This window comes from Pogoniulus pusillus, chromosome 5 (assembly GCF_015220805.1).
Source record: "Pogoniulus pusillus isolate bPogPus1 chromosome 5, bPogPus1.pri, whole genome shotgun sequence".
NCBI lineage: Eukaryota > Metazoa > Chordata > Aves > Piciformes > Lybiidae > Pogoniulus > Pogoniulus pusillus.
The window spans coordinates 18,669,760-18,695,198 of NC_087268.1; the positions used below are offsets into that span (position 1 = coordinate 18,669,760).

The 25,439-nt window shown below is 45.3% G+C and overlaps 1 protein-coding gene across 7 annotated transcripts in view; it reads left to right on the forward strand.

The window, feature by feature from the left end:
• STXBP5L (syntaxin binding protein 5L) overlaps positions 1–24,340 on the forward strand; it is a 307,500-nt gene extending 283,160 nt beyond the window's left edge. For all 7 annotated transcript variants that reach the window (XM_064143383.1, XM_064143384.1, XM_064143388.1 and 4 more), the window contains 6 exons: positions 5,860–6,099; positions 7,036–7,396; positions 8,481–8,646; positions 14,523–14,634; positions 15,595–15,815; positions 18,471–24,340. In XM_064143383.1, the coding sequence (XP_063999453.1) occupies positions 5,860–6,099; positions 7,036–7,396; positions 8,481–8,646; positions 14,523–14,634; positions 15,595–15,815; positions 18,471–18,512 (1,142 nt within the window). In that variant the 3' untranslated portion in view covers positions 18,513–24,340. The remainder of the gene's footprint in view (positions 1–5,859; positions 6,100–7,035; positions 7,397–8,480; positions 8,647–14,522; positions 14,635–15,594; positions 15,816–18,470) is intronic.
• Positions 24,341–25,439: the final 1,099 nt, after the last annotated feature.

Genomic DNA, 25,439 nt, shown 5'->3' on the forward strand with positions numbered 1-25,439 from the left:
ATCTGGAAATAACTATTATTTGGTATATATTATATACTTTAAACTTCTAATCTTCAGAAGTAGTTGTGAGTACCACCGTAAGGAACTTTGTAGACAGCTTGGCAGCAGCTCCTGTATTTTTTTCCAGATGGACATTAGGAGGAAGTTCTTCCCAAAGAGATTGATTTGCACTGGAATGGGCTGCCCCAGGAGGTGGTGGAGTCATCGTCTCTGAAGGTGTTGAAGAAAAGCCTGGATGAGGCACTTAGTGCCATGGTCTAGTTGATTGGGCTGGGTGCTAGGTTGGACTGGATGAGCTTGGAGGTCTCTTCCAACCTGCTTGATTCTGTGATTCTATGATTCTTTAATTTTGGTTTAGGTTTTGAGGTTCGAGGGTTCTTAGTTTTTTGAGGCATTTGGTTTGGGAGTTTGATTCAGCATATTTCACAGTAGTTTTCTGTGTCTGTACATCAGCTTTGTGCCTGGGTCTGTTGTTTCTATTACAAGGTTTCCAGAGTCTTATGATCAACCTGTACTCGTTACAGTATTAGCCTGAAAGTATGTGTGTGAGGCCACAGAGAAGGGCTGACATTTGGTCTCATAAATCCAAGATGCTGTGAGTCAGGGTCTTGGAAACACAATAGCTATGGAATGTCTGTCTTATAAGAAGTCCACATCCTGAGGAATCAGACTCAGCTGATGTTCTGCTGTGTGTTGCAGTGTTTTCTACCTAGCTTCTATACTATTGTATTGGTTTTTTCCCTTGTCAATTATAGATGTGCTGTTATGCTGTCTGCAGTAGTGCTGTATGCACAGCACATTGGATTTTGGGGGGCTGGATGAATGATTGTGACCTGTAGGTGTCTTCTTGTGTGGTGAGATGAGGAATGAGATTTCTGGTTTTATCTTTTTCTCTTATCTTTTTCTTGGTTCTGAAGGCCACAGGTGAGTTTGAGCTAAGTGATTATTTGAGTCACTTAGTGTCATGGTCTAGATGATCAGATAGACCTGAATAATAGGTTGGACTGGATGATATTGGAGGTCTCTTCCAACCTGATTGATTGTATGGGTCAAGAACTGGCTGAAAGCCCAAGCCCAGAGATTCGTGGTGAATGGTGCCCCATCCAGTTGGCAGCTGCCACTATTGGTGTTCCCCAAGGATCAGTGCTGGGCCCAGTCCTGTTCAATATCTTTATTAATGATCTGGACCATGGCATTGAGTCCATCATCAGTGAGTTTACAGATGACACCAAGCTAGGAGCAGGTGTGGATCTGTTGGAGGGCAGGAGAGCCCTGCAGAGGGACCTTGACAGGTTGGATGGGTGGGCAGATGCCAATGGGATGAGATTTAACAAGGGCAAGTGCAGGATTCTGCCCTTTGGCCACAACAACCTCAAGCAGCACTACAGGCTGGGGACAGAGTGGCTGGAGAGCAGCCAGGCAGAGAGGGACCTGGAGGGTACTGGTAGATAGTAGCTGAGCATGAGTCAGCAGTGTGCCCAGGTGGCCAGGAGAGCCAATGGCATCCGGGCCTGGATCAGGAAGAGCGTGGCCAGTAGGACAAGGGAGGTTCTTCTTCCTCTGTACTCAACACTGGTCAGGCCACGCCTTGAGTACTGTGTCCAGATCTGGGCCCCTCAATTCAAGAGAGATTTTGAGGTACTGGAATGTGTCCAGAGGAGGGTGACAAAGCTGGTGAGGGGCCTGGAACACAGCCCTGTGAGGAGAGGCTGAGGGAGGTGGGGGGGTGGTGCATAGGAGGCTCAGGGGTGACCTCATTGCTATCTACAACTACCTGAAGGGAGGCTGTAGCCAGGTGAGGTTGGTCTCTTCTAACCAGGCATCCAGCAAGAGAACAAGGGGACACAGTCTCAAATTGTGCCAGGGGAGGTCTAGGCTGGATGTTAGGAGGAAGTTGTTGCCAGAGAGAGTGATTGGCATTGGAATGGGCTGCTCAGGGAGGTGGTGGAGTCGCTGTCCCTGGAGGTGTTGAAGAAAAGCTTGTCTGAGGCACTTAGTGCCAAGGTCTAATTGATTGGCCAGGGCTGGGTGCTAGGTTGGACTGGATGATCGTGGATGTCTCTTCCAATCTCATTGATTCTATGATTGCATGATTGTATGATTCTGTGATTGTTCTAGTTATGTGCTAATGGTTGTTTCTAAAGTGTTTTTTTTTTTCTTTAAGCAAATCTTTTTCAACAACGCTTCAGATACCCAAGAAAAAGATCTGTTGGTGGGGGGGAAGTGATTTAAAATGCTTTCACTTGCTTCATTATGACATTAACTATTTTTGTTTTGTTATTTGAATGAACTCAAGCTCTTCCTTCTAAAATGCCTTCTGTCTCTGTCTTATTCTTGAGTATTTCAATAGATTATACCACATTCTATTCTTTCCCAAGCCATCCATGTTGCTTAAAACTCTAGGCTAGAATGGATTTCTCCCATATTACTAATGATAGGACAAGAGGAAATGGCCTCGCGTTGCATCACAGGTTTAAGTTGGATGTTGGGAGGAAGTTCTTTCCTGAGCGGGTGGTCAGGCACTGGGACAGGCTGCCCCGGGAGGTGGTGGAGGAGAGTGTTTGAGGAGAGTTGCTGTGGTTCTTGAGGCTATGGTCTAATGATGAAGGATGCTGGGATGAATGTTGGACTGGATGATCCTGGTGGTCCTTTCCAACCATAGTGATTCATAATGATTAGATGTTGTGCTGAGGGATTTGGTTTAGTCAAGGACTTGTCAGTGTGAAACTAATGATTGGACTGCATGATCTTGAAGGGCTTTCCCAATCTAAGAAATTCTGTGATTCTGTGATATTTTTAGGTAGGGATTTAAGTTCTAGAGAATTGTGATGTCTTTGACTAAAAAAAGTATGTCCAAAAGTTTAACCTATATCCAAACTGAGCTCTTAGCAATCTGGATGTGAAGGCTGCTTGCTCATGTAAGTCAAGGGAAGTGATTCACACCATTTAATGTGGAAATGTAATAGTTTACTTGCTGCAAGGATTCCTTCTGGTTATCTCATACATGCTTATTGCTACTTCATTTTCAATATGAAGAAAATGCTTTTCTGTTCTGCCCTAACAGAACCCTTCTGATTTTAAAACATATCAAACTAAAACCTAAGTTCAGACTACACCATATTCTGGGAACAACAAAATAAAGATCAAAATCAGGTGACCTGAATCTGTTTTCTCTTTCAGGCCTTTATTTGCCATCATCTACATCAATATGATTTCAGGAGGCCATTCAGGTTACACTACTGTACCTGAATGTGATGATTTGAGTGTTACCTGCCCCCCTCCCCCCCCCCACTTAAGAAAAATCACTCAGCCTAGACTCAGACGAGCTGGAAATTGAAGAATGAAGCTTTATATTTACAGCTTAGCACAATATACAAGCAGATATTTGCAAGCTATACAGCTATAGACAGAAATAGGCAAATTATAAAAGGTAATACAGAAACACAGCAGCCCTCCCAGAAACCAGAGTCCCCAGGAGGGGCTCCCAGCCGCTCTTCTACCTTCTTTCCACCCCTCTACCTTGTCCCAGACTTTGCCTTCTGTTCAAGGTGAGTTTGGAGAATTGGCCAGGGGAGTTAGGAAGCAGAAGGATTAGTTACACAGACAGCAGGCTAGGGAGAGAAGGGAGGTAGTCAGAGCCAGAGAGCAAGACTGCAGCGTTGTTATCTATATTTGTGTTCTTGTTCTTATACATCTCAGCAAGCCTATTGTTTCCTTTTCCCAGCCTATCATCTAATTCTTCTCACTAAAATATCCCAGCTAGCGTCAAACTAGCACACTGAAGCATCTCCAGGGCAATACTAATATTACAGAACATTTCCAGGGAGGATCCCATGCCCCATGTAGGCACAGACACAAGCAGCCTCTTCTGAGTGCAAGCAGTAAAGTCATAGGCTTTTCAACATAGTTTTAGGGAAACTTGAGTTGATGCAGTAAAATTCCAATTCGCAGAATATTATCACATTGATCGTATTTACAGCCTATGCTGCTTCCTAGTGCACTGCTTTATGTGAAATGGAGTGGCGCTGTTATAATGAGTTTGAAGGTGTTTTTAGCCAAATCAGTGTGCAGTTTCCTTAAATGTTGAAATCTCTGCTGTGTCACTTTCCACCCCTTTCTCCTCTGTGTTGCTGAAGCATCACTGCCAGCAGTGTGGTTTGGTCTCTGTGTATAAAAATGTCACTGTGTGCATATTGGTGCTTGAAGTCTAATTCCTCTACTGTATGCTCACAGTGGCAATCAGAGTTTGGCATACTTTCCTGACTGTATCATTTTTAAAGTGACAGATTTCTCTGGGGTTGTTTAGCCTGGAGAAGAGGAGTCTCAGGAGTTGCTGTCTGCAACTACCTGAAGGGAGGTTGTTGCCAGGTGGGGTTGGTCTCTTCTGCCAGGCAACCAGCAAGAGAACAAGGGGACACAGTCTTAAGTTGTGCTAGGGTATGTTAGGAGGAAGTTCTTGCCAGAGAGAGTGATTGGCATTGGAATGGGCTGCCCAGGGAGTGGTGGAGTTGCCATCCCTGGAGGTGTTCAAACAAAGCCTGGCTGAGGCACTTAGTGCCATGGTCTAGTTGGACAGGGCTGGGTGCTAGTTTGGACTGGATGATCTTGGATGTCTCTCCCAACCTGGTTGATTCTTTGATTCTGTGGTTCTTAAACACTGGAATAGACTTTTCAGGGAGGTGGCTGAATGACCATCCCTGGAGGTGTTTGAAATATGGAGAGATATGGTGCTAAGGGACAAGGTTTAGCACCAGACTTGGTAGAGTTAGAGAATGATTGTACTCAATGATCTTAAAGGTTTGGGTTTGCTGTTCAGACAACGTTCAGTGACATAAAAAAATTGACATGTGTCTTGTAGGTCTCTAGAATTTCACTTTGAGTAGTGAATGTTATACAAAACCAGCAAAATATGTTCCCAAAAGTATCCCAAAGAGTCAGTTCTGCAAAGACATATTAGTTAACTGCACTGCACAGGAGTGAGGAACATTTCTTGTTAATTAACAATTCTTGTTAATTTAAGGAGGGAGAAAGCTTGCTGACACATGCAAATAGCACATCATGTATTTTAAGTTCCATCTATGTCACCTACACTCTGCAGCAGTCAGATCCTCTGAAAGGTTCAGATACTGACTCTGTATCTACATATGTACAGTGATGAAAACACAGCTCTGTTTCCAGCTGACTCTTGCTGTCGCCTACTAAAGCTTAGCAGAAAGATGGAGCAGCGAGTGCTGGCTCACTGTGCAGTTGTTGCCAAGAGCAGGAAGCAGGTTTCTCAGTTCACTCCTTGCAAAGCCAGAGTTGATTTGTACCCTGAGACATTTTGGATGCTGGAATCAGTTTAGCAATGGGCGTCTTTTCCCTAGAGAGCAGCTATGAATAGTTTTGCATTAAACCACCTCTGTGAACAGAGTGCTAGAATGTCCCAGTGATGGAAACAAGAGCAGAGCCAAAGGCACATGCTCTGAAGTTGTTAATGGCACCTCCTTTCATGTCCTGCAGCACTGAGGGACATGGATTAATTTTAAATGCATTGGTAACATATGGCTCTAAAATTATTTCATGCTATTTAGAACAAGTCCTTGGTGCTAAGGCTGTTGTAAATTCTAATTAGTCTGTGCTAATCTTCATAATAAGCATCTATTTCTAACACAGATCTAATTGATGATGTCTGATAGCATTTTCCAGACTGATTTACACACTGGCAGCAAGCTGGTATCATCCCACTGTCAGAATGTTTGCTCAGGTTATGAAAACTCTGTATTTTCTGTGCTCAACAAGGACTCTGTATTTGCTGCAACTTTGTGCCTGTGGCAGTCCTGGCAGCTGATGCCTGTCTGCTTGTTTTTATCTATGCAGAAAACAGGGAAAACTCCTTTAGCCGTTCCCGAAGCTCCAGTGTGTCCAGTATCGACAGGGACTCAAAGGAAGCAATTACTGCATTGTACTTCATGGAGTCCTTTGTGCGGAAGAATGACTCCGCTGTCTCTCCCTGTCTCTGGGTCGGAACGGGCCTCGGTATGGTCTTAATCCTCTCCCTTAATCTGCCTGCTAGTGACGACTTACGTCAGTCAGAGCCAATCATGGTTTCGCCAAGCGGTAAGAGAGCAGCTCTTCTCCTCTTCATTGCCTCTCTTGGTACAACAGGAGGAATAACTGCATGACTCTGTATGGCCTTTGTGGCAGAAATGTCTCAGTGCATGTATTAAGCCATGGTCACTCACAGCAGAGAACAAACATGCTCATGAGAGATGCCTACAACTTCACAAACTGAATCTCTTTGGTTGTGTTATTGCTGAAGATCACCGGGTGTCATGAGCAAAGTTAGGTATTTTCTGTGAGGAAAGGGACGGTAGCAGAGCCCCTACATGCTGTGCAATTACAGCCATGTGTACAGCTGTGATGCAGTCCTGTCTGACATGCTCTGAACGGTCTAGCTGTCTCACTATCAGAAAGCTGCAGAGAAGCAGGGAATTCAGGAAAGAGAACAAAAATGCTGGCAGGTTGGCGTACCAGGAGACATCCTTGGCTGAGGGACTGACAGATGGCATAGCAAAGAGAATCGAGGGCTGAGAGAGGTCAGCTCTGAGGAGAGGCAGCATGCACTTAGTATGTTCAGAGTAAGTACAACAAAAATCAGATGAACAGGAACAAAGGTTTCCTACCTCCAGTTTGTTTAGAACAACAAAGGTCATCATGATAAGGAGAACAACTCTACTCCTGGGAATAACTGTCCTACTGGTGTAATGTAGTCATAGATAACCAACAGCCTATCTTTGTGATATTCAATAGCATGTATGAAGTAGAGTGTTTGCTGTAGGCTGGTTGAGTCCTTCTCCTCACTGGCAGCCTCTCTGACCACTTTCTTCTGTGGTCAGGAAGAACTGAGCATGGCTGACTTGTCTTCCTGAGTGAGATGAACCTGTGTGCTCCATTCAAAAAAGCTGAATGTCAGCCAGCCTGCACACATTTGTTGTGCTGCCAAGCAGTTTCGTTGTGGTGCCGGTGCCAGTGAGAACAAATGATCTTTTGCAGGCACAGTCCTGACACTGAAAGGAGCCGTGCTGACCTTTGCGTGCTTGGACTGCATGGGGACATTGACACACCCACCGTATGAAGTATGGAGGGACCCACACAGTGCTGATGATGGTGAAAAAACAAGGAAAAGGAAACTTGTCATGCATTCCCCTTCCTCCTCCCAGGATATGGGTGATCATCAATTTGCAGTCATTTGTTCAGAAAAACAAGCCAAAGTCTTCTCATTGCCTTCCCAAACATGTCTTTATGTCCACAACATCACCGAAACGTCCTTTTTATTGCGAGCAGATGTGGTCACCCTCTGTAACAGCGTCTGTCTGGCGTGCTTTTGTGCCAATGGGCACATCATGACACTGAGGTACTTATCTAACTAATCTTGGTGCAAAACTAAGCAAAGAGGTGGCTCAGTGCCTTCACATTCCACCTGGGTTTGCTCCAGAGTGCCTGATACTCTGCATTCACTCCCTGGTGGGTGTATTTAATGCCCTGCCTTGCCCACTGCTCTACCTGTTCCTTGGCCTGTCTTTACGTGGGGAGTCAAGGCAGCTGGAGACCAAAGCAGGTTCCTGTATTTCATAGTAATCCCCTGAGAATGGCATTTCATGGCTGTTGGGTTTTAACTATCACAAAAGAAAAACCTGATCATTTTAGAATCAGGGAATTATTTTGTTTGGAGAATAATTTACTTTGGAAAAAAAATGTTTACAATCATTGTCTCCAGCCACGATCTAACTCTACCAAGTCTGGTGCCAAATCATGTCTCTTAGCACTCAGTTATGGTGAGGTATAGGGGACTATAGAGAAACTCATGTGTAGAAAGAAACTGGTGTGTGCTGCTTCTCCAGTGTGAAGCAGCAATTCCATTCCTGCTGTTGTGGAAGATTTTTCCACTCAGAACACCTGATTTGCCTTCCTTGTCATCACCAATGAGCTGCCTGTGCAGTAGCCTTGCGGTCCTGCCCTCAGCTCCCCCATTACCTAACCAAGCCATGTAAATTTTGTGAAGTGCCATCCACACAAGAATGGGGAGAACCAGAAAAGGCAAGCCTGAAGCCTTTTTATCCACCGGGTTCAAGAAGGCCCCTGCCACGCCATTTCCCACAGCTGCCATGCCATTTCCCACAGCTGCCCAAGCAATAGCTGAGAGTAGACCTCCCTGCAAGCTGCCCAGCCACATGGGGCCACATGCACATCCCAAATACAGACAGTGGCAGAAGCCTAAGGGTCATTGAGGTGAGGCAGCTGGAACTTCACAATGCAAGGAAGCAGAGTATGGATGCGAGGAAGGCAGCAAGTTTATGGCAGAATTTCTTCAGCTTAGAGCTGCACTTTATCCCACTTAGGAGAAGCATAAACTTAAATGTTGGTTTAAAATGGAGCCAGAAAGCAGGTGTCCCATGTGTGGCAGCTGGTGGCTAACCTAGGTATCTGCTTCTCTTCAGCTTGCCCAGCCTTCGTCCGCTGCTGGACATCAACTATTTGCCTGTGACAGACATGAGGATAGCACGGACCTTTTGTTTTACTAATGAAGGACAAGCTTTGTATCTCAGCTCTCCCACAGAGATCCAACGCCTGACCTACAGCCAAGAGATGTGTGACAATCTGCAGGTGGGACTCAATCGCTTCCTTGGGTGTCTTTGTGCTTGTGTGGGAATGTTGAGTGGCCTGACTCATCAGATAACAGAATCATTTTGGTTGGAAAAGATCTTTAAGACCATTAAAGATCTCTTCCAGCCCCAAACATTCTGTAAGCCCAACTGCCAACCTGACACCACCATGGCCATTAAAACAAGTTCCAAAGTGCCATGTCAAGGTGGTTTTTAACGTCTCCAGAGATAGTGGCTCCACCACTGACCAAGGCAGCCTGTTGCTGACCACTCTTTCAGTGAGGAACTTTTTCCCTAATAGCCAGGCTAAACCTCCCCTGGCACAGTTTGAGGCCTTTTACTCTTGTCCTAACACTCATTACTACAGAAAAGAAACCAATACCCACCACACTATAACTTCCTTTCAGGTAGTTCTAGAGAGCAAGAAGGTATCCCCTCAACCTCCTCTTCTCTAGACTAAACTACCCCAGTTCCTTCTCAGAAGATGTGTTCTCCAGACCCTTCACCAGCTTTTTTGTCTCAGTCTTTGCTGTGTGGATCCAAACCTTTGCACAGTATTTGAGGTGCAGATGTAAATTGCTGCATCTTTACTGCTAGATTTCAGTAGAATCATAGAATCAATCAGGGTTGGAAGGGACCACAAGGATCATCTAGTTCCAACCAGCAAGGCTCATATAGAATCATAGAATGAGTCCAGGGTTGGAAGGACAGTCCCCCTGTCATGGCCAGGGACAGTCTACCATAGAGCAGGCTCCCCACAGCCTCATGCAGCCTGGCCTTAAACACCTGCAGGGATGGGGCCTCAGCTGTAGTTGAAGGCTGTGCTGAAGGAACAGGACAGAGATGTTCCTCTCCACTTGCCCTGGCTGAAGAGTGCCAAAGTAGCAGATAGGTTCAGAAGATTTGTTGTTGTTTTAGCTCCTGTGCACTTATGGCTGGCCCAAACCTGCACAACATGGCAATTTCTGATGGCTCTCTGCGGGGGCAGATTTGTGTCCCAACAGGACACTTCACAGCCAGCTTCTCTCAAAGTCCCTCCATAGGAAAGACCAACTGCTAAAAGTGACAGCTGGGAAGGAAGAAGCTACAAAAGGACAGGAGCTACAGCAGTTGGTACCAGCATGTGTCAAGCAATACAGCAACTGTATCAGTGAAGAGGAATTCCTTGTCATATTTGTTTTGTGGGTTTTTTTTTACTCTGAAGAGCCAATACCTACACATTCCAGTAGCTAGGCAAGAGCATGAGGACCTAGAGAATAAATCTAATGAAGAGCAACCGAAGGAGCTGAGGCTGTTTAGTTTAAAAAGAGAGGAGGTTGAGCAGAGACCTCATCACTCTCTACAGTTACTTGAAAGGACATTGTGGAGAGGCCGCTGCTAGTCTCTTTTCAAAGGTAAATAGTGACAGAACAAGAGGCAATGGTCTCAAGCTGCCACTGGGTAGGTTTAGAGTGGACATTAGGAGTTTTTTTTTCACAGAAAGAGTGGTCAGGCATTGGAGTAAGCTGCACAGGGAGGTGATGGAATCACAAACCCTGGATGTGTTTAGAAGCCATTTGGATCTGATGCTTGGATATATGGTTCAGAACCTTGTAGAATGGGTATATCAAAAAAATGGTTGGGCTTGGTGATCACAGGATCACAGGATGTTAGGGGTTGGAAGGGACCCAAGGAGATCATTGAGTTCAACCTCCCTGCCAGAGCAGGACAATACTATCTAACACAGATCGCAGAGGAACACATCCAGACAGGCCTGGAAAGTCTCCAGAGAAGGAAGAGGGGATTGAGTCCAGCATCAGTAAGTTTGCAGATGACACCAAGCAAGGAGCAGGTGTTGATCTGTTGGAGGGTAGGAGAGCCCTGCAGAGGGATCTAGACAGGCTGGATAGGTGGGCAGAGGTCAACAGGATGAGATTTAACAAGGCCAAGTGGAGGGTTCTGCACTTTGGCCACAACAACCCCAAGCAGCACTACAGGCTGGGGACAGAGTGGCTGGAAAGCAATCAGGAGGAAAGGGACCTGGGGGTACTGTAGATAGTAGGCTGAAGATGAGCCAGCAGTGTGCCCAGGTGGCCAAGAGAGCCAATGGCATCCTGGCCTGGATCAGGAAGAGTGTGGCCAGTAGGACAAGGGAGGTTATTCTTCCCCTGTACTCAACACTGGTCAGGCCACACCCTGAGTACTGTGTCCAGTTCTGGGCCCCTCAATTCAAGAGAGATGTTGAGGTCCTGGAGCATGTCCAGAGAAGGGCAACAAAGCTGGTGAAAGGCCTGGAACACAGCCCTGTGAGGAGAGGCTGAGGGAGCTGGGTTTGTTTAGCCTAGAGAAGAGGAGGCTCAGGGGTGACCTCATTGCTGTCTACAACTACCTGAAGGGAGGCTGTAGCCAGGGGGTGGTTGGTCTCTTCTCCCAGGCAACCAGCAAGAGAACAAGGGGACACAGTCTCAAGTTGTGCCGGGGGAAGTATGGACTGGATGATAGGAGGAAGTTCTTCACAGAGAGAGTGATTTCCCATTGGAATGGGCTGCCCAGAGTGGTGGTGGAGGCACCGCCCCTGGAAGTCTTCAAGCAAAGCCTGGCTGAAGCACTTAGTACCATGGTCTAGTTGACTGGATAGGGCTGTGGGATAGGTTGGACTGGATGATCTTCGAGGTCGCTTCCAACCTGATTGATTCTATGATTCTATGACCCAATTGATCTGGAAATTGAAGAATGAAGCTTTACACTTACAGCTTAGCACAATATACAAGCAGACATTTACAATCTACACAGCTATAGACAGAAATAGACAAGTTAAAAAGTAATACAGAAACACAACAGCCCTCCCAGGACCCAGAGTCCCCAGGAAGGGCTCACAACCACCCTGCCACCTTCTTCCCACCCCCCTCTACCTTATAACAGACTTTGTCTTTCACTGAAGGTGAGTTTGGAGGGTCGGCAAGGGGGGTTAGGAAGCAGATGGATTAGTTGCACAGATAGCAGGTTAGGTTAGAGGAAAGTGCAGCCCCCAAAGACAGAGAGCAAACAACTGCCTTATATATGTTTATGTTCTTGTTTTTATCCATCTCAGCAAACCTATGAGTGCAGCAGCCATCACCATTGTTTCCTTTTCACAGCTTAGAATCTAATTCTTCTCACCAAAATATCCCAGCTAGGCTCAAACTAGCACAATCATGCATAAAAATCCAACAGCTTTAGAACTGGTCCTAACACAGTAATTTATTTTGAGCAAAAGGTTTTGACAATGTTAGATTTGGGCTGGTTGGGTTTTTTTTTAACAATGAAAATGCAAAATTAAAATGTCATTCAGTGAAGAGGAGGAATTGAGAGAGGTTGCAGGGAGAAAGATGAGTAATAAAAAGGGAAACAGAGGAGGAATAAGCTCTAGGTTATACAATTAGTAATGAACTAGGATAGAAATATAAAAGGGATGGTCCTGCCAGCACTCATGCCCTAGGGAATAACGTGTACTGAGCAGTTCAGCTCACAGTACAGCACTGTCAGTCTCAAGTCTGAAAAAGCCCTGTGTGCACAGCACACAAGACTTTGAGCACTGGAGAAGAGATGGTTTTGCAGGGGACCAATTTTAAAATGATTAAAAGGTTTGATTGATGTATCTTAGAAGGGGGCTGTTCCGAGCTAGGTTTCTTTTGTTAAGCTTAATGACATCATACGACAACAAGCCAAAAGGAAACACAACCCTTGCTTCTCTGCACAGCTGGACTCTGGCTGCTTACAGCTTGGATTTCGTGCAGAGAGGACAGTAATAGGCTTGCATGGTCATTACACTGCACACAAAAGCAGATGACCCAGCTTCACCTGCTGCCTGCTGTGAAAACAACACCAGGCTGCGTGAGAGTCTCCACTGAGGCTTGCAGGGCTGCAGCAATTTTTCTTGCCAGAGCAGGTGACTGAGCAGAGGAGCAGAGTATGAGTCACAGTGTTGTCCTAGCACTCAGCCTCCCAGGAGCTCAGCAGCTGAATCTGTCTGCTGAGGCCTGCATGAGCAAACACAGAGCTGAGGAATGGGGCAGCACCTGTTCTCAGGGCACACAGCCCCACTGGTTCCAAATGCTAACCGGACTGCAGGATTTGTCAGGTTTATTCTGGAGAACCCAAATCACTCTGCACCTGAGATCTGTTTGAGTTGACTGCTGCAAGATCTGGCCCAGTGACCATGCCTTCAGCAGATGGGTTTCTTTAGCACTGCTGATGGCACAGTGGCAGGGAGGAGGCAGAGAGGGTGTATGGAATTGGATAGGATTTTGTTTTAAAAAACAAGCCAAACACAAAGCACAACAGAAAACCCAACCAGACAACAAACAACCAATCTCTCTGACCTGCCGGCACACACTGTTTCCAACCAAAACAATTCCGTGATTCTGAAGAGAGAACAGAGTGACTGCTCACTCCAGCAAAGCACTTAATTGACAGCAACTCATTCAATATTAGTGTCACCTCTGCTGTTTCTGAGAAAAATGTGGTCTTGGCACTGCTGTTTGTTTTATCTCTGTGGGGCTTACCACAGGATCACAGGATATTAGGGGTTGGAAGAGACCCAAGGAGATCATCAAGTCCAACCTCCCTGCCAGAGCAGGACAATACTATCTAACACAGATCACAGAGGAACACATCCAGACAGGCCTTGAAAGTCTCCAGAGAAGGAGACCCCACAACCTCTCTGGGTACCCTGTTCCAGTGCTCTGTGTCCCTCACAGTAAAGAAGTTCCCTCCTGTGTTGAGGTGAAACCTGTTGTGCTGCAATTTACACCCATTGCTCCTTGTCCTGTCCTAGGGAGCAAGTGCAAAGAGCCTGTCCCCCCACTTCTGACCAGCCCTCAGGTGTTTATAAGCATTTCTTAAATCCCCTCTCAGCCTCCTCCAGACTAAACACCCTCAGGTCCCTCAGCCTCTCCTCATAAGCCATGCCCTCCAGTCCTCTAATCATCCTTGTAGTCCTCTGCTGGACCCTCTCCAGCAGATCCCTGTCCCTCTTAAACTGGGGAACCCAAAACTGAACACATTATTCCAGATGAGGTCTCACCAGGGCAGAGTAGAAGGGGAGGAGAACCTCCCTTGATCTGCTGGACACACTCTTCCTAATACACTCCAGGATCGCATTGGCCTTCTTGGCCACAAGGGCACATTGCTGTGCCATGGTTAATTCATCCCATATGATTTTTTCCTCTGCAGTAATGAACATAAGACTGGGCCATGACAAGCCAAGCACCTTTGAGACATGAGGGAATCATGTTTGTCACATATTTGGAATCATAGAGTCATTTTGGTTGGAAAAGGCCTTTAAAGTCATCGACTCCAACCATCATCTAACTCCACTAAGGCTAGCGCTAAATCACGTCCCTCAGCACCGCATTACTGCAACTGTGAAACATCTGCAGAGATGGGGATTCAACCACTCCCCTTGGAGCCGCTTCCAGTCTTTGAGAACCTTTTCAGTGAAGTTTCTTCTAATAGCCAACCTAAACCTCTTCTGGTGCAACTTGAGGTCATTTCCTCTAATCCTATTGCTTTTTACTTGGGAGAAGAAACCAACACCCACCTCGCTACAACCTCCTTTCAGGGAGTTGTAGAGGGCAAGGTCTCCCCTCAGCCTCCTTTTCCCCAGACTAAACAACCCGAGTTCCCTCAGCCCCTCCTCACAACACCTGTTCTCCAGATCTTTCACCAGCTTTGTTGCCCTACTCTGGTCTTGCTCCAGGACATCTATGTCTTTCTTGTAGTGAGGTCCTGTCACGAAACACAGATGTTAAATCTTCCATACTCTTCACACAACAGACTCAACATTATTTTTGATCCGATGCATGTGGTCTGCTAATTCCACCTCAGTAACTTTTCGCTTTTGCCTGACTTTGCTAGGACATGCTTGGGGATTTGTTTACTCCTGTGGAAACACCAGAAGCCCAAAACAGAGGCTTTCTCAAAGGACTTTTTGGAGGAAGTGGACAAGCTTTTGACAGAGAAGAGCTCTGTAAGTAATTGATTGGGGTTTTTTTGTTTGTTTAAGAAATTAATTCATAAGCTCACCTCCTCGTGTGACCTGCAGAAAAGAACCCCACAACAAGAATGTGTTCTGTGGAGCTCTGTGTTTGTGAAACTTGAGGCTCTTCACCACTCTTCTTTGATTTTATATTTTTCCTTTCATCACTAACTGCCTAGGAATGGAGTGGTGCTCCAGCTTTAGATCACAGAATCATAGCATCAAGCAGGTTGGAAGAGACCTCCAAGCTTATCCAGCCCAACCTAGCACCTAGCCCTGTCCAGTCAACTAGACCATGGCACTAAGTGCCTCAGCCAGGCTTTTCTTCAACACCTCCAGGGACAGCAACTCCACCATCTCCCTGGGCAGCCCATTCCAATGCCAATCACTCTCTCTGGCAATAACTTCCTCCCAACATCCAGCCTAGATGTCCCCCAGCACAACTTGAGGCTGAGTCCCCTTGTTCTGTTACTGGTTGCCTGGGAGAAGAGACCAACCCCCCCCTGGCTACAGCCTCCCTTCAGGTAGTTGTAGACAGCAATGAGGCACCCCTGAGCCTCCTCTTCTCCAAGCTAAACACCCCCAGCTCCCTCAGCCTCTTCTCATAAGGTTTGTGTTCCAGGCCTCTCACCAGCTTTGTTGCCCTTCTCTGGACACATTCCAGTATCTCAAGATGGCTGATGAGAAAGTAAAGCTGTCATTGTAATGAAAGGGGAGGATCCTCAGGTACCTTCCTGTAATCCCTTTGCTTTGACAGATTCTTTTGAACAGCTGGATTAGGGGTTCCACTACTGCACTGTAGATGTGCTGGTGCACAAAGCAAAGTCTTCCATGCATGCCTCCTGCCTGTGAAATGGCATCACTGCTGCAAGGCTGCAGCTTGAGCACAAGAAGCTCTGACAGAGCCAGGGCTGGGAACTCATTTCTGTTTGTCTGTCCACTTCTTTCCAGTTGGTGAGGCCACAGCAGGAAAAGCCTCTCGCAGTCTCGCCCAGCACATCCCTGGATCAGGCGGAATTGAAGGTGTGAAAGGGGCCGCAGGAGGTGTCATTGGAGACTTGACTCGTGCACGCCTTGCCCTCGATGAGAGAGGGCAGAAGCTGGGAGAGCTGGATGAAAGGACAGCGAGCATGATGGCCAGCGCAGAGGCGTTTTCCAAACATGCACATGAGGTAGGGGCCCAGAGCTAGGAAACACCAACCTTGCTAGTCATTGCTTCCCTTTCGCAGAATCATACAATGCATTTGCATTGGAAGGAACTTCTAGAGGTCATCTAGTCCAGCTCCCCCTGCAGTAAGCAGAGACATCCCTAACTAGATCAGATTGCTCAGTGCCCCATCAAGCCTGACCTTGAATGTCTCCAGGGCCTCTGCTACCTCCCTGGGCAACCTGTTCCAGTGTTCCGGCACCCCTGTAGGAAATAACTTCTTCCTAATGTCCATCTCTAGTTTATAACTTCTTGTCCTGGTGCTACGAGCCCTTGTAAACAGTCCCTTCCCAGTTTTCATGTAGTCCCCCTTCATGAACTGGAAGGTCTCTTTGGAGCCTTCTTTACTTTGGGCTGAACAACCCGAATTCTCTCAGACTGTCCGCATAGGAGAGGTGCTTCAAGTCTCTGATAGTTTTTGTGGCCTTCCTCTGGACCTGCTTTAGTATGTCCATGACCTTATTGTGTTAAGGGCCCCAGAGATGGGCACAGTACTCCAGGTGAGGTCTCACCAGAGCAGAGTGACAGAATGGCCTCTCTCAACCTGCGGGCCATGCTTCTTTTGATACAGCCTAGGATGTGATCACCCTTCTGGGCTTGCAGCTGCACATTGTTGGCTCATGTCCAGCTTCTCATTCACCAGTCTTTTTCCACAGGGCTTCTCTCTATTACACCAACCTGGATTGATAGGGAGAATTATCCTGACCCAGGTGAACCACCTCGCATTTGTCCTTGATGAACTTTATGAGGTTCACCTGAGCAAATTTCTCCAGCTTGTTCAGGCCTGTCTGGATGACATCCCATCCATGTGGCATATCAACTGCACCACTCATCTTGATGTCATTGACAACCCTGCTGAGGGTGCACTTGATCCCTCTGCCTATACCATGGATGAAGAGATCAAACACTACTGGTCTCAGTAGATGCCACTTGTCACCCTTCTCCATTCGGACATTGACCACTATACTCTGGCTGTGACCATCCAGCCAATTCCTTATCAACTGAACACTCTATCCATTGAATCCGTATCTCTCCTACTTTGAAAGAAGGATGCTGTGGGGGACCTTATCAAAGGCCTTGCAGCAGTCTAGACAGATGACAGCCATTGCTTGTACTCTACTGTAGAAAGACACCAGGTTGGTGAGAGAGGACCTGCCCTTAGTAAAGCCATGCTGGCTTTCTTGAATCCCCTTTCTGTCCTCCATTTACCCTAGCATAGCTCCTATGAGGGCCTTCAGGCAAGTAAGGCAAGCACACTTCTCCCCACTCAATCAGTCATACTGGTTTAGTGGTGCCTGTTGTAACCAAGACACCATTTTTTCCTGCTCCTAAACAATGATAATGCTGAAAATAAACTCCTGTGGCAACCCTTGCCTGTCATGTTGTCATAAATAAGCATTCATTGTCAGCCTCTGAATTCAGAACACAGCACTTCTCACCTCTTGCTTTGCTCACTAATTCATTATGTGGTGTTTTTTTTTTTTAAAGCCACTTAAAGCAACACATCCATGTAACAGGGCAGAAAAGAGGTAGGTGGATGTGTCTATAGGAACCTTTGCAGATCTTACTGGGAAGAAGAGGAGAACATTTCTCATGCAGTTATATAGAATAGAGTGTGCTTAGAGCTGGAAATGGAAAACTCTTCCTTCCCACACTGTTAAGGCTGGGAATGATAGACTCTTAGTGGTTGGAGAAGACCTTTAAGATTATCAAGTCCAACTGTTACCTAACTCAAGTCTGCTGCTAAACCATGTCCTTTAGCATTACATCTCACACCTCCAGAGCTGGGGATTCAAGCACCTCCCTGGGGAGCCTGTTCCAGTTTTTGAGGATCCTTTCAGTGAAGATGTTTCTTCAAATATCTAACCTTACCCTCCCCTGGTGCAACTTAAGTATTTTTCCTTGAAGATAAAACAAGATTAAAGACTACTGCTCAAAACATATTTCTTCAGTTAATGCACATCACATCTCTGGCCAAGACCTTTAACTGTTTCATTGGCTATTGGAAATCCAAGGCCAAAATACACAGATAGAACATGCCCTGAAATGCAAAATGTATATGTTCAGGGCACATCTACTGTGTTCCAGAGATAAGATGCTTTCTATAGGAGTGAAAAGTAAGAGCCTAGTTATTCCCTTACCTCTGTACTTTTTGCAGCAGACGAATTGTCAAAGCACCTCAGGAAAAAAAAGATAAAAATCATTAATGATGAGCAGTACCAGGAGTAGCAGGCAACTCCTTCTTTTTAATGTAATGATTATGAAACTAAATACAAAGTCTGAGTGGACTGAAAGCCTGATGGCACTGTTAGTAAAGCATTGCATGGCTCTGCTGATGGCACTGTTAGTAAAGCACTGCACTGCTCTGGCCATGGCACTGTTAGTAAAGTACTGCATTGCTGTGACGATGGCACTGTCAGTAAAGTACTGCACTGCTCTGCCTATGGCACTGTCAGTAAAGTACTGCCTTACTTTGCCTATGGTGCTGTTAGTAAAGTACTGCATTGCTCTGCCCCTTTCACTTGAGAAGTTTGTGACAGTAAATGGGCTCAGTACAGGTGTGGGACCTCATCTGCAGAGCAGCATTTTATACCCATTCCTTTCTTTCCCTTTTCTGTAGGTGATGCTGAAATACAAGGACAAAAAGTGGTACCAGTTCTAGACTTTCCAAGAAGCTGCTTGTGGCTTTACAAAGAACATTGTTGAAGGAAGCAACAATCATTCCCAAATCTACTTAGTCACTGGCCAGAAACAGAGCTGGGTTTTTTTCTCCTAGAAGATGTTTTCCTGTTGCTATGATTGGATTCATTACAGTGGGAGGCAAGGAGAAATCTGACAGAGCGTGAGACTGAAGCTGGAATCATGTGGGTCTTACTCCAACAGCTGGCTCAATGCAGCAGCCAACGTCTTTCCAGAAGGGACTCAACCCATCACACTGTGGCATGTAGTTTTGGTTTTGTTGTTTGGTTTTTTTTTCCCTAGAAGCTGTAGGTATGAACTGTGGGAAGTGTGTCTGGTTAAAAATACTCTGTACAATTTGAAATGTTAAATGCACTTAGAAAACTTTGCATGAATAAATGAAATCATAAAACAAAACAAACAAACAGCTAAAAAGAAAGCATGTTGTGACCAATAAAATTTAAAAAAAAGAAGGGGGGGATTTATTTGTATTCTGAGAAAAACAAAACTTAAATGGGAAAAGAAAATCTTTATTTTTTAAAACTGAGATGACAAAAAGCCAGTACCTTTCAAGCATGTTTGCTGCCATTCTTAAAGTAAAAATTAGTTGAGCTATGTTTTATTACCTGCTATTTATTTCGCTTGAAATCCACCTTATTTGAAATCAGTGCTCTTTAATTCCTACCACAAGAATAAATAACTTCAGAATCCTGTGCCCCAAAACTTACAGGTTTGTTTTTTTTCAAGTACTCAGGCAGGCACTATCTGAAATGCCCTTTGAGCATGAGCATAGATGGATTATTTGCAACTCAGATCACGGGCCATGTCCTTCTTATCTGTGCTTTTCAAAATGTACTCTGGATTAATCTCAGTTGTCCTTGAAGGGGGCTGTGACTTTTTTTTCTCTCCTTGGTGTCTGTATCACTTGGTTGCCTTATTTCTTGGTAGCAGGCTGAAGAAAACCAGCTTAGGAAATGGCTCCTTTAAATGAGGAAAGGCATGAGGGGAAATTACCAGGCTGCAGGTTGGAAAGCCCTATCAAGCAAAGCAGTGATTTTTCTGAAGCGGTCAGTTGAAGTCCCACCAAGGAATCTGCATGGTAACTCATCCTCCCCCCCAGAGCTGGTAGGGAAAGAGGCCACAGCAGTGAGGCTAACTGATGGGCCAGGGAGGAGCACAGAAACCACTTGTCAACATACAGTGCTGAATTGGCACATATATCAAATGACACCCTGGGTGAGTGGGAATTGATTTTCTGTTCACACTGCTAAAAGTAATTTGGTTCTGCTTCCAAGTGGCTGATTTGGCTTCTAGAAAACTCTCCAACCTGCAGCTACAGAAGAGAGCAGTAAGTAGAACCTATTAACCTGTCTACACCAATAGATAGTACATGACTGTGCTGCAGCCACAGTAGCCTAGAAGAGCCTCACAGGTCACCAGTTAGACATTTTTCCAACACCACCCTGGAAAAAAGGCACTGAAGTCTTTTCATTTGCCTGGACATAATTTCAAATTAAACAAGTGGGAAAACGTTGGGAAAGCAGCATTTAAAACTTTCTGTGTGAGAACAGCTACATCCTCTGTCCCTTCAAGGAGTCCTGACACTGATATAGACAGGCAGCAACTCCCTCCTAACTAGACCTTAACTGCACTGACACCTACATCATCCCAAGTGTTCAAAAAAACTCTCTCAAAGATACCATTCCCACATCCTTCCTTTTCCTACAATAAAATGGAGCCCAGAAAATTGTACAGTTCTGGTCAGGCTTCACAATCAGCCCAGCTGTATGAGTTAAGGGGTTGGAACAGATCTGAGGTGTTAGGTACTGAATGAATGCTTTAGCATAACAGGAACTTCATGCTTTGTAGGATTTTTACAGGCAAAACCAAAATGATGGCCCTGACAGGTCTAGCTTACCTGGGAATTAGACTCAATGAGTTCCTCTGTTACGGGAAAAGCTGCTCTATAATTGTAAGAGCCATAGAAGCTTGTGGAGAGAAAGTCCAAAGCCCAAGCAGTGCCTCAGTTGCTGCTGAGAGTTAAGGAATCAGGCTGTCTTTGGGGGTGAAAAAAACCAGCACACTCACCACTGATGCCAACAGGAGCTGGGTGTGAGGACCAAGTACCTAAAATGAGACATAAATGAGAAGAGCATTACAACAATTCTCGCTTCTGCTTAAATGTGCATTCACTCTGCCCGTGCTTCAAACACCCTAGTCCTTGGGCAAAAAAATTTGCCTGTGCTTCAAACACACTAGTCTTTGGGCAACAAAAATCTTTTCAGGCAGGAGATCATTCAAACCCTTCAACCAGTTTTCTAGTCTTTTTTTTGCTCCTGACTTCTCTGCTTTTTACAGAGAAGCCAAGCAGTCTTCATTGATATCAAGCCAAGGTCACCCCACCAGCTCTACGCTTGGTTCTGCACCAGGCAAATGCAGTTTGGCTCTGACACTTGTACAGCCACGGGCTGTGGGGCCAGTTTCTGCTGTGAACTGGTGTAACACCAGCAGCCTGCAGCAATGGTAGCACCAGGCACTCAGGCAGCGGTTGGTTCACTTTGAGGAGAAAGAAGCCAGCAGTTCTGGGTTCAGTTTTCATCTGTCCCTCAGGTGGGTGGCTAATATTGCAAAGATCCCCGTTACATTGATTTCAATGGAAACAGCTTCAGAGCGGAGCTAGAGCCAGTGTGCATTCACTTAAGAGTCACGACACAACCAAAGAGCCACTCGTAATTGCAAATCACTACAGCACACCCAGAGAGAAAAGTCTCTTCAACAAGTCACTCACACAATGTCTGACTGACTGCAGCTGCCAATGGGCTCCAGCTTAACACCAGAGGGTGCAGGAGGAGGGGGGAACCTGCCAGTAGATTTCCATTTGTATTTTTTGCAACAGAGAAATGAGAATCTAGCAACCCTCAACCATTTTTAATACTAAACTTTTAAGAAACTTTTCTTTATTACTCCCCATCAGGTCACAACTGTATCTTGTTTTCCACTCTTACCTATTTCCAGACAGTTACAAATTACTCTTTCTGTTAAGTTCACCACTTGTGACTGTAAGTATCAATTTTCTTGTAGTCTGTAGAGACCTAAAAAGTTGTATATGTTTGTATATAGAACATTCTATATATATAAATATATGTATGTAATGTATATGTTGTATAAGTTCGTTCGTGCACACCGTTAAATGCTTTCTGAGATCTGCCATGTATGTGGGATAAAAACAACCAACCAAACAAAAAAACCTACAACCCTTCACTTAAAAACTTCAATGAGGGAGGAAAACCTCTTGCCTGATTGATTTACTGTGAAATGAGGGGGAGTGTGGTATTTCAGATAGGCCTGAGCTGAACGTCACAAAAGTCTGTGAGTGAAAGGCATAACAATGCAGCATTCCAAGTACTGAGCACAGCCACTGACCTGACTTGCTCTGAGCAAATCGAGGACATGAGCTGTCACTGGATGTTGAAATCATGTGCTTTCACCTTTCCCACCAAGCCAGCACCACCTCAAGTGAGATCCTAAACTCAAGATGTCCACTCAACATTGTGCCCATCAGTTACAATGAACCAGACTGGCTGAAAATACTAGTTCAATTTTTAAATCATTGTTTTGTTCACCTAGACAGCCTGTTCCCTGACAGCCTTCTTTATAGGATCTTTCTGTCACAACCACATCCAAAAACAGACACACAGAACTTCAACTTCAGTCCCCTCTGGGTTTGCCCAGATCATAGAATCACAGAATTGTTTTACTTGGAAAAGACCTCTAAGATCAAGTCATTAACATAACACTGCCATAGCCACTCAACCATGTCCTGAAGTGCCATGCCTACACGTTTTTTTAACACCTTCAGGTTCAGCAACTCCACCACTTCCCTGGGCAGCCTGTTCCAAAGCCTCTTAACCCTACATCTGTAGGTAAAGAGAATATGCAGAGAAAATCCATTAGATGATTTCTGTGTTTTCAGAGTTGACAAGTCTTTGATGAAATACAATCATTAGATTTTTAAACTTGAGCTTCAAACCTTGAATTCAAATACAAGATAAAGGAAAGTGAGAATCAGGCTTGGTTTTGTATAGTCACCTGGTTTCTAAATTATTTAGATTGTTTTGGTTTTTTTAATAGTTCAACAATGTCCATCAGCCAGACATTCAGTCAGAATCATAGAGCTGCTTTGCTTGAAAAAGACCTTTAACATCCTGGCCTGGAACAGTGTGGACAATAGGACAAGGGAAGTTATTCTACCCCTGTACTCAACACTGGTCAGGCCACCCCTTGAGTGCTGTGCCCTGGGCTCCTCAATTCAAGAGAGATATTGAGGTGTCCAGAAAAGAGCAATGAAGCTGGTGAGAGGCCTGGAATACAGCCCTGTGAGGAGAGGCTGAGGGAGCTGGGGGTGTTTAGCCTGGAGAAGAGGAGGCTCAGGGGTGACCTCATTGCTGCTTACAACTACCTGAAGGGAGGTTGTAGCCAGGTGGGGGTTGGTTTCTTCTCCCAACCAGCAGCAGAATAAGGGGATACAGTCTCAAGTTGTGCTGGAGGAGCTCTAGGGTGGATGTTAGGAGGAAGTTCTTGCCAGAGAAAGTGATTTGCGTTTAGAATGGGCTGCCCAGGGAGGTGGTGGAGTCACCGTCCCTGGAAGTGTTCAAGAAAAGCCTGGATGAGGCACTTAGTGCCATGGTCTGGTTGATTGGCCAGGGCTGGGTGCTAGGTTGGACTGGATGATCTTGGAGGTCTCTTCCAACCTAGTTGATTCTATGATCAAGTCCAACCATTATCTAACTTCACTAAGTCTGTGGCTAAATCATATCCTTCAGCACCACCTCTCTGCGTCCCACACCTTGTTACACAAATACTTAACAGAAATAATCTATTTGCTACATGTATAAAATGATCAGAGACAAATTCTCTGAAATACTTTATATGTTTCTGTTGCTGGAGCCCTTTCACACCACTGTGTGTGTATCATAGTGAAGACAAGCATACAGAATTTTTTGTTGTGGCTATATAGTTTAAGAAGCAAACAAAACTCCACCATTTCTAAATGGTGTGTATCATAAGCAAAAAAAAGGCCAAATTTCAGTTTATGATGCCATTTATAATAATAATATAGTTATTATAATACTAATAATTCAGTTAACTGTATCATAACAAGCCAAAAAAGCAAATTTTCAGTGCATGATGCCACTTAAAAAATAATATAGTTATTATAATAATAGTAATTCAGTTAACTGTGTATTATAACAAGCCAAAAAAGCCAAACTTCAGTGAATGATGCCCTTTAAATGCCTGGCCCTCCCATACACCCCTTTTTTGTTTGCAAGCTAAAGGTGAATTCAAGCACAGGATGTTTGAGTCTTGAATGTCTTTTGTCTTGGTATGGTCTGAGTAAGAACACACCCTCTATCGTTTAGGAACTCTGTGTGGCCATTTGTAGTCAGCTCCTCATCTTAGGTGTATAAGCAATAGTCACATAAATGAGTGTGTCCATTCATGTGTTTTGTTTTGTGGTTAAATCAACAAATCAAGCATTGTACTTTTTAAAATAGCAACTAATATTCACATTCAGTGTCAAGGAAATGTGGACAGAATATGTGTGGGGTTTGTTAATGAACCTGTATCTCAGACGAGAGGCTAACCTGGGGCCAACCACAGGCTCCTGCGCTAACCAAGTCCTGTTTCCACAGGTCTCTTAAATCAGCATCACAAAAGGCAAACCGAGGCATCTTTAACTGAGGCTGTTTTCAGTCCTCAGTGAAAAACAAAAACAAGAGGGAAAGAAAATAAAGGAAAGAATTGATATTAGTTGGTGTGGAGCTCTTTTTTTCCCCTTCCAACTTCTGCTCCTAGATTTTTACTGTATTTCAAAAGGTGTCTGGTTTTCATAAAGCCTTTGGATGAGGTTTACTTCAGTCAGTCACTTGGCAACCTGGTTGTTACAGGGCTGGGAATGGCCACTTTCTGTCATCCAGCAGTTCATGCAGGGACAAAACCTAGACCCCAGATCATGTTTCTACGCTCTGCTCAGGGGAGCTCCCATGGTGTGTGCCATTGCGATCCCAGTCCCCATCAGCCCACTGAAAGCACCTCATGTTAAAAGCTGTCACTTACAAGCTGGAATCTCAGGAGCGTAGAAGAGAGCTCACTTAAGGGCTGCTTACTACCAACAGCTGAGTTTCTTCCTCTGCCAAGAGGCAGGGACAGGAGAAAAGCTTCAGCAGAAAGGTGAAGGTGAGACAAGCTTGAGGTCTGCATGAGAGGAAAAGGGCCAAACAGTTGTATTGTACATCAAGGTCAAGAGTTCCTGCTACTCAGTCAGGGGAAGATTCACTCCATATCAGTAGCAGGTCTATGAGATCTCCCTGCAAGAAGCAGTGTCACACAGGATAACATGATATGAAGAGATAGCATTCCTGGTGACCACAACCATTTGTCAGGATCGGGTGCCAACCTAATTTCCTTTGGCAGACAGACACACACCTGCTGGTGCAGCAGGCAGGCAAGAGGTAGAACTAAGGTGAAGGGCCAATTCTGGGTACATCAAGTAATAAGGTTGCCATAACAAATAGGACTCCTACACCTTCTGCAGCATTCATCTGTTGTCTTCTCCGGCTGTTGGATCATATATGTTACTAACAGAAAGGAGGCAGGAGAGAGATGCACAGGAACAGAGAATGAACATCATCAGATGCATCCCATGCCGGCTACAAGAATCACAGAATCAACCAGGTTGGAAGAGACCTCCAAGATCATCCAGTCCAACCTAGCACCCAGCCCTATCTAGTCAACTAGACCATGGCACTGAGTGCCTCAGCCAGGCTTTTCTTGAACACTTCCAGGGACGATGACTCCACTACCTCCCTGGGCAGCCCATTCCAATAGCAAATCACTCTGCACGCTCATA